Source organism: Palaemon carinicauda, chromosome 40 (genome assembly GCF_036898095.1).
Source record: "Palaemon carinicauda isolate YSFRI2023 chromosome 40, ASM3689809v2, whole genome shotgun sequence".
NCBI classification, from domain to species: domain Eukaryota; kingdom Metazoa; phylum Arthropoda; class Malacostraca; order Decapoda; family Palaemonidae; genus Palaemon; species Palaemon carinicauda.
In genome coordinates, this window is record NC_090764.1 from 45,309,591 (window position 1) to 45,319,590 (window position 10,000).

Here is a 10,000-nt window from a genome sequence, read left to right on the forward strand (position 1 = left end):
TCTGGTGTTGGTTTAGATCCTTCATGATCTACAATCTGGTGTTGGTTTAGATCCTTTCATGATCTACAATCTGGTGTTGGTTTAGATCCTTTCAATATTTTCAATCTGGTGTTGGTTTAGATCCTTTCATGATCTACAATCAGGTGTTGGTTTAGATCCTTTCAAGATTTTCAATCTGGTGTTAGTTTAGATCCTTTCATGATCTACATTCTGGTGTTGGTTTAGATCATTTCAAGATTTACAATCTGGTGTTGGTTTAGATCCTTCATGATCTACAATCTGGTGTTGGTTTAGATCCTTTCATGATCTACAATCTGGTGTTGGTTTAGATCCTTTCAAGATTTTCAATCTGGTGTTGGTTTAGATCCTTTCATGATCTACAATCTGGTGTTGGTTTAGATCCTTTCATGATCTACAATCTGGTGTTGGTTTAGATCCTTTCAAGATTTTCAATCTGGTGTTAGTTTAGAGTCTTTCATGATCTACATTCTGGTGTTGGTTATGATCCTTTCAAGATTTACAATCTGGTGTTGGTTTAGATCCTTCATGATCTACAATCTGGTGTTGGTTTAGATCCTTTCAAGATTTTCAATCTGGTGTTGGTTTAGATCCTTTCAAGATTTTCAATCTGGTGTTGGTTTAGATCCTTTCAAGATTTTCAATCTGGTGTTGGTTTAGATCCTTTCAAGATTTTCAATCTGGTGTTGGTTTAGATCCTTTCATGATCTACAATCTGGTGTTGGTTTAGATCCTTTCATGATCTACAGTCTGGTGTTGGTTTAGATCCTTTCAAGATTTTCAATCTGGTGTTGGTTTAGATCCTTTCATGATCTACAATCTGGTGTTGGTTTAGATCCTTTCATGATCTACAATCAGGTGTTGGTTATGATCCTTTCAAGATTTTCAATCTTGTGTTGATTTAGACCCTTTCAAGATTTTCAATCTTGTGTTGATTTAGACCCTTTCATGATCTACAATCTGGTGTTGGTTTAGATCCTTTCATGATCTACAATCTGGTGTTGGTTTAGATCCTTTCATGATCTACAATCTGGTGTTGGTTTAGATCCTTTCAAGATTTTCAATCTGGTGTTGGTTTAGATCCTTTCATGATCTACAATCTGGTGTTGGTTTAGATCCTTTCATGATCTACAATCTGGTGTTGGTTTAGATCCTTTCAAGATTTTCAATCTGGTGTTGGTTTAGATCCTTTCATGATCTACAATCTGGTGTTGGTTTAGATCCTTTCATGATCTACAATCTGGTGTTGGTTTAGATCCTTTCATGATCTACAATCTGGTGTTGGTTTAGATCCTTTCATGATCTACAATCTGGTGTTGGTTTAGATCCTTTCAAGATTTACAATCAGGTGTTGGTTTGGATCCTTTCAAGATTTACAATCAGGTGTTGGTTTAGATCCTTTCAAGATTTACAATCAGGTGTTGGTTTAGTTCCTTTCAAGATTTACAATCAGGTGTTGGTTTAGATCCTTTCATGATCTACAATCAGGTGTTGGTTTAGATCCTTTCATGATCTACAATCAGGTGTTGGTTTAGATCCTTTCAAGATTTACAATCGGGTGTTGGTTTAGATCCTTTCAAGATTTACAATCGGGTGTTGGTTTAGATCCTTTCAAGATTTACAATCTGGAGTTGGTTTAGATCCTTTCAAGATTTACAATCTGGAGTTGGTTTAGATCCTTTCAAGATTTTCAATCTGGTGTTGGTTTAGTTCCTTTCAAGATTTACAATCAGGTGTTGGTTTAGATCCTTTCATGATCTACAATCTGGTGTTGGTTTAGATCCTTTCATGATCTACAATCTGGTGTTGGTTTAGATCCTTTCATGATCTACAATCTGATGTTGGTTTAGATCCTTTCAAGATTTTCAATCTGGTGTTGGTTTAGTTCCTTTCAAGATTTACAATCAGGTGTTGGTTTAGATCCTTTCAAGATTTACAATCTGGAGTTGGTTTAGATCCTTTCAAGATTTACAATCAGGTGTTGGTTTAGTTCCTTTCAAGATTTACAATCAGGTGTTGGTTTAGATCCTTTCATGATCTACAATCTGGTGTTGGTTTAGATCCTTTCATGATCTACAATCAGGTGTTGGTTTAGATCCTTTCAAGATCTACAATCTGGTGTTGGTTTAGATCCTTTCAAGATTTACAATCAGGTGTTGGTTTAGATCCTTTCAAGATTTTCAATCTGGTGTTTAGATCCTTCATGATCTACAATCTGGTGTTGGTTTAGATCTTTTCATGATATACAATCTGGTGTTGGTTTAGACCCTTTCAAGATTTACAATCTGGTGTTGGTTTAGATCCTTCGTGATCTACAATCTGGTGTTGGTTTAGATCCTTTCATGATCTACAATCTGGTGTTGGTTTGGATCCTTTCAAGATTTACAATCAGGTGTTGGTTTGGATCCTTTCAAGATTTACAATCTGGTGTTGGTTTGGATCCTTTCAAGATTTACAATCTGGTGTTGGTTTAGTTCCTATTAAGATTTACAATCATGTGTTGGTTTAGATCCTTTCAAAATTTACAATCAGGTGTTGGTTTAGATCCTTTCAAGATTTACAATCAGGTGTTGGTTTAGTTGCTATCAAGATTTATAATCATGTGTTGGTTTAGATCCTTTCAAAATTTATAATCAGGTGTTGGTTTAGATCCTTTCTAGATTTACAATCAGGTATTTGTTTAGATCCTTTCAAGATTTACAATCTGGTGTTGGTTTAGATCCTTTCAAGATTTACAATCAGGTGTTGGTTTAGTTCCTTTTAAGATTTACAATCAGGTGTTGGTTTAGATCCTTTCAAGATTCACAATCTGGTGTTGGTTTAGATCCTTTCATGATCTACAATCTGGTGTTGGTTTAGATCCTTTCATGATCTACAATATGGTGTTGGTTTAGATCCTTTCAAGATTTTCAATCTGGTATTGGTTTAGATCCTTTCAAGATTTACAATCGGGTGTTGGTTTAGATCCTTTCAAGATTTACAGTCTGGTGTTGGTTTAAACCTTTGAGGATTTATAGTTTGGTTTTGGTTCAAACCTTTGAAGATTTATAGTCTGGTGTTGGTTTAAACCTTACCAGATTTACAATCTAGTGTTGATTTAAACCTTTCAAGATTTAAAATCTGGTGTTGGTTTAAATCTTTCAAGATTTACAATCTCGTGTTGGTTTAAATCTTTCAAGATTTGCAATCTGGTTGTTGATTTAAACCTTTCAAGATTCACAATCTGGTGTTGGTTTAAACCTTTCAAGATTACTATCTGATGTTGGTTTAAACCTTTCAATATTTTCAATCTGGTGTTGGTTTAAATCTTTCAAGATTTACAATCTCGTGTTGGTTTAAATCTTTCAAGATTTACAATCTGGTGTTGGTTTAAACCTTTCAAGATTTACAGTCGTGTTTATGTAAACCTTTCAAAATTTACTATCTGGTGTTGGTTTACTTCCGTTCGAGATTTACAATCTGGTGTTGGTTTAATTTCTTTCAAGGTTTACAATCTAATGTTATTTTAAAGATTACGTTCACTATTTATTGTTTAATAACTCCATCTTTTTCTGTTTATTTTCAGCTGTTCTGAGCGTATCTGACAAGACAGGTCTAGTTGATCTGGCCAAAGGACTCACAGCTGCTGGGCTAAGCCTAGTGGCTTCTGGTGGTACAGCAACTAAGTTGAGGGATGTGGGATTGCAGGTAAATGGATGGAATGCTTAATGATTCTATTTTTCCGTAGACAAATATTTCCTAGCAGTTGAGTAGCATTTAAATGCACACCATTATATTTGTAGTCTCTCTCTCTCTCTCTCTCTCTCTCTCTCTCTCTCTCTCTCTCTCTCTCTCTCTCTCTCTCTCTCTCTCTCTCTCTGCTTGTTAAAAGGATTTTCTTCGAAAAAAAATTTCCTTGACTTCTCGAAGTTTCATCCTCCCTATTTATTGCAAGTGTCTTTGGACAGGCCAATTTTTACTTGGAATTAGAATACTCTTTTTAAGTGTTTACGGGTTATTTATTGATTTGTTTACTACATAAGATCTCTTTTGCTTCCTTGCCTGACGTTTAATTTGACATTAGCAAGTTGCCTATATTCAAACATTTTCAATGTTCGAGGAACAGTTAGTTCTATAGTTGAGTAAAACCAAATTTATATTACTTTTGAGTGCATAGGAACAAAATCTCAATGTCTTGGTATTGATTGAAGATAAATTTGGTGAAAATAAACGTTATGCTATTTCTTAGAGCATCACGTCTCTGTTGCTTTGAACAGGATTTAAAAGAAAGCCATGCATGCTTGATATTAAAATTAGTGATGTAAGTCAGATCCTATGAATTCAAAATATTTATCATATCCCATATTTCCAAGCTGAATATGAATTTTTGCATTTTTATTAAAATCTTATTAGAATGTTATCAGAGCAAAGCCCCCCCCCCCCCCCCACCCCCAAGGGGGAGGGGGAGTTTAATGCCGCCAGTGCAGCTCAAGCGGTGTCCTGTAGCCATTACTTTTAGATCTTTTCAGCTGCAGTGAATTTTAGCCTTAAACTATACTCCCGTTATAGTTTCCTTTGTTCCATCTTATTAAACAACCTCGTAACTTTTGCCCCGAGTTGTAAATGGGGACTTAAAGCCTCTCAGGCCCCAGTGACTAGCCTTAAAAGCATTTTCACATTTTTCATGATTTCGATATTTTTCAGATCATTGGTTATGTTTTCCTTATTTCAGGACTTATTCTGAAATATGTATTATCAGCGTTTTGTATTTTAAATAATGCAGATCGATCACTAAAAACACTCCATTATATTTGCTGGTAATTGTTTACAACATCACGCTCTCCATTTACTCCAAAATAATGCAATCCTGCAGTTCTCATCTTCTTGCACAGTAATTAGGTGGTTATTTAAATTCTGGGAAAGCGAAAAATGGCAAGATATGTTGAGGAAGGGGGAAGGGGTTATAAAAAGAAAATAGCTCGGTTTCCTCACTAAACGACTTGAAACTGACATGTCACCATAGTCAATCAAACAGAATTCGTGATGCCACCGTACATAAACAGAAGTTCGTGATGCCAGCGTACATTTGATATAATGTATATTTAAAATATACTTAATCAAAACCTGAGTGATTACTCAAAAGTGTCACTATTTGTAAATTGCATATTTTATGGACACTTTTGAGTAATTAATCCATTTTTAATTAAGTATATTTTGAATATACAGTATATCAAATGTACGCTGGCATCACGAACTTCTGTTTATGTACGTTGGCATCACGAATTCTATTTGGTTGACGATGTTATGTCAGTTCCAAGTCGTTTAGTGAGGAAGCAGAGCTATTTTCTTTTTATAACCCCTTCCCCCTTCCTCAACATATCTTGCTAATTATTTCTTTCCCAGAATTTAAATAACCACCTAATTACTGTGCAAGAAGATGAGAACTGCAGGATTGCATTATTTTGGAGTAAATGGAGAGCGTGGTGTAGTAAACAATTACCTATTTGCTATCTATAGAAAATTAAAGAATAACATTTTAATGTAGTTTACTTGTATTTAGGCAACCTTTATGTGAAAATAAGAGGATTATAGAGATTTTGATCACTTGGGAAGGACAAGGAAAGTCTCACCATCTTTGCTATTTAAAATATTCTATTATTTTTTTTATTGTTGGAGTCACCAGTTCATTGTTTTGCCCATAGATGAACTAATATTATGTATCCGATATTGTAGGTTTCAGATGTAGCCGAAGTGACTGGTGCCGCCGAAATGCTGGGTGGCAGGGTCAAGACTCTTCACCCGACTATCCATGGAGGAATTTTGGCAAGAAACATCCCTTCTGATCTTGCTGATCTTACAGAGAGGAAAATAGATATGATTCAGGTAAGCATTTTATTAGAGGAAAAAATTATGAAATTGTATTGTTTTCTCTATAAACTGGAACTTCAAGAGCCCAAACACTTTTAGTATATATTATGGAACTATAGGGCCCAAAATGGTTTACTTGGAAGATAAGTATGTTAATGTTAAATTGGAAGGTAAGTATTTATTATTATTATTAGTATTATTATTATTTTATTACTTTATTATTATTATTATTATTATTATTATTATTATTATTATTATTATTATTATTATTATTATTATTATTATTATTATTAGCTAAGGTACAACCTTAGTCGGATAAGCACGATGGTATAAGTGCAAGGGCTCCGAAGAAAAATTTTTCGGGAGAGATGGTGCCATAGACCAAAGTTTTCAATTTTAAGGTTTTCCCTCTGGCTGCGTCAAAAGATACCTCATTATCATTTCCATTTACCCTCCTATCCCATTTTATATGTGGAGTCAGTGGAGAGAAGCTATTGGGTATTGAATACTTAGAAATTCATGCAGTCTGCTGTAACCTCTGTAGTGATGACTGATATTTGATTGCCTATCAAAGTAAATTTCCATATGAGAGCAACCCCTTCAATGCAACAACTCGAAGCAATGCACTGTAGGTAGGTATTACTAAAGGACTTTTGTAGCATCCCTACAGTCCCTTATGTCCCTTAGTTGCGGCGATTTTAAGACTTGCTTAACCTTCCATTTTCCTCTCCAATCTTGCTGTCCAATTTCTTAACTTTTTCTCCATGGGGAAACTGTGAGGATTTTCCTCAGTTTCACGTCCTTACTGAAATGCTTCTCTGGCCCCAAGTGCTGTTTGGCCATATGGACCAAATTTGGTAAATCAAAGCAATTTGGCTTTGCTTTATTACTTTACCCCCAAAGAAAATTTAAATATCTAATTATGTATGACAGAAAATGTTCTTTACTATGTCCTTTATCTCATAGAGGTGAGGATATGTTCCAGGTTAAGGAACCTTGCCCTCCCTTTGGGAGAGTAGGATAATCAACCATCTGCATCTATGAAGTGTCAGGTATCAGGACCCGTAGATACATATGTAAATTCTGGGGACATAAGGGCTAGAAACAAAAGTTCCATAGACAGGTATGGCATCAGGAAGTCATTGCAACTTATGGGCTTTCAGTGGTCTATCACATAGACCCAAGATGGCCATTTGTTACGGTTGAAGTCCAGAAGTTCTTTGTGCAGTATTTTACGGAACTAGAGGATAATTTATGGGTGTTGTTTTGGCTACTTTTAATAAGTACAAATGTATTTTGCAATAATTCTTGCCCACATGATTAGAGCCTTTCTGCTAAAATTTTCAGTTGAAAAATCAGTCTGAATGTATAGCTCATACGACACTTATCATTTGCAGAGTTTTGAGGATGTGGCAATCCATTTACATAAACATAATTTCTAATAGTTTTACACTTTACCTCGACAATCCATAAAATCAAGCGTATGACTGTTATTTGCCACTCACCCACCATGAAGAACTCTGTCAATGACTCCTTTCATGATGAACGGGACAACCATATAATGCTGACTGAATCTGAGGTGAATGCTGTAGGATATCGATGCCCAACACATGAAATGCCTGGTCAGCATTTAAGCTACCTACCACTCGCCTATACCACCATGTGCCTCAACTAATGCCCTTAACAGTTATTGGATGATGCCCCTTGCCCGCTGTTGTGCTACCACCACTTCAGATTTGCGGCTGCTGCTAAGAAATGTGCTACCATGTGTTAATGGTCAAATAAAGGCCACAGGTGGCCTCCCCATTAACAAACCTCTTTATGAAGAATTCAGGATCCAATGTGTGCTTTCTGACAGATACGGATTACTATCGTCAACCTTTACCGCACTCCTCCTTATGGGCGTAATCCGTCGTTGTAAGATTGTTGATGACCACTTACTGGCTGCCAGTGGATCATGGATATGCTAACCCAACCACACTGAGACACTGACTCTGTCATTTTGGAGTGCCCAGTATCTGTGAAATTTCATCATCACCGATGTTACATTGCCTATCATCGGTGCAGATCTGTTCGCTCAATTCCTCCACCTGCTTGAGGTAACATCAATGCTTAGTCAACGCCAGCTTTTACTTGTGTGCGTTCATGACCTCTGTCTCTCCATCAGCATGCCTACGGATGCCTGTTCTCACCTCCTCACTTTATACTTGCCCAGTAGTATGCCAGCCAATTTTTGCAAGATTTACCTTTGCCCCAAGGCAGTTTGACTACTGTAAAACGCTCATTAATCTAAGAGTAATAATTGTCTGTCAAAAGAGACTGAGGCCATGGTCGTTGGCCATGCACAGTCTTGAAGGATGGATCCTTACGCCTTTGTAGGGATTACAGACGTCTCAACATAGACTAAACCAGACCACTAACCTTTCCCAACATCAGTAATGTCACCACCTACGTTCACATAGCTAAAGTATTTTCGAACCTCGACCTCCTGAAGGGGTATTAACGTGTTCCCAAGACCGCTATCCCCACCCCTGTCAGCGCATATACTTTATATTACTGTACTCCCGCTTTGGCCTTCGTATTGCAGGGGCCACATTTTAACTCTGATGACATCTTAATGGACCTACCCATCCACTTATGTTTTGTAGATGACATAATAGTATTCTCGCCGCCAAAGATCATCTACATCATCCTCGGCAGTATGCAGCAGAACGGGCTTGTAGGCAGGTACGACAAGTATACTTTTGGTGACGGGGAAGTGGCATTCTTGGGCCATCACATTACTCCTTGAGAAAGTATGAGCAGTAGTGAAGTTCCCCATGCCCTCTACCATCAAAGTGCTGCAGGAGTTGATGGATATGGTTATCTATTATCACTGGTTCTTGCTGCTCTAACGTTTTTTAAAGGAAGACTCTTGTCTTCTCGGGTTAGGTCTAGGTCTTTCTCCTTAGATAGTTTAGAAGACTTCACCATGCAGTAAATTTGTCAATGCTCTTCTAAAACCATGTCACATTTACATGTGAAATGATAATAAAAATTGAATAGACAAACTTTTCAATTTAAAAGAAGGCAAGTTTCTAGAAAAATTCTAAAAATTATTCTAATCAAATAAAAATTGTATATGATGCGTTTTGTAGATTTGACTTGTATTAATCTGCTTCAGCTCCATTCTCCCATTGTATTTAGTTTGACTATTGCTTGGACTTTTTCTTTTCCATAAGGCCTTAAAGGCATTCTGTGTTGTGGAAGGACTACTTGGGAAGTAGTGTTAAATATGAACTGAAGATAGTTTAAGAATAAAACTCCAAACAACAAAATTGTGCTAGTTCTGTGATTTTTTAGGAATGTTAAAATTCTAGAATTTGAGATTGCTGGCATAATTTTCATAGAACTTTTAAGATATTTAGCCTTGAAGTTTTGTTGAAATTTTCTTTTATATTTTATTGGGTTCAAAAAATTTCAAATTTATATTTGCGCTGTTAATATTGCAGCAACACTGTTTGAAAAGATATAAAAAGTTTTTCTTTTCTTCACAGGTGGTAGTCTGCAATCTATATCCATTTGTGAAAACAGTCAGTCGTGAAGATGTGTCTGTTGAAGAAGCTGTAGAGAATATAGATATCGGAGGCGTAACACTTCTCAGGGCAGCTGCAAAGAACCATTCTCGCGTGACTGTGCTTTGTGACCCGGAGGATTATTCTCTTGTTCTCAGGGAGCTTAAGAATGGAGAAACTTCTCTGAAAACCAGGTAATTTTTCTATTTTTGTTTTTTCAGAATTGCCCTAGACTTGTACCTTGGTTTAAATTTGAGTTCTTAATTTTGTAACTTACAAAGGAAATATGGTTCGCTAGGCTATGCTGTGAGGGAAGACATCTGAAAGTGTAAAATAAAAAGATCCATTGCTGTTGACGTGCATTTGTCCATTCATTTCTAGAAGTGTTTATTCAAAATTGGAATTATTTTTTTTTCGCTTGTAACGACCGTTGCCTTCATCCAGACCTATTCATGTTTGTGATGAGTTAGACTTCCTGTCCTAGTGACTATATGAATTTCAGTATTTGCTTCTCTTTCCCTTTACGTTGAGTCATTGATACAAAGATAATTCACTATAAAAAAGGTTATTTCTCAAAATAA

At 36.2% G+C, this 10,000-nt stretch overlaps 1 protein-coding gene across 1 annotated transcript in view; it reads left to right on the forward strand.

Moving 5' to 3' along the window:
• The window catches only part of LOC137631749 (bifunctional purine biosynthesis protein ATIC), a 71,805-nt gene that overhangs the window by 6,008 nt on the left and 55,797 nt on the right, over positions 1-10,000 (forward strand). Inside the window, exons 2-4 of the mRNA XM_068363677.1 lie at positions 3,584-3,705; positions 5,731-5,880; positions 9,402-9,613. Of these exons, the coding sequence (XP_068219778.1) occupies positions 3,584-3,705; positions 5,731-5,880; positions 9,402-9,613 (484 nt within the window). The remainder of the gene's footprint in view (positions 1-3,583; positions 3,706-5,730; positions 5,881-9,401; positions 9,614-10,000) is intronic.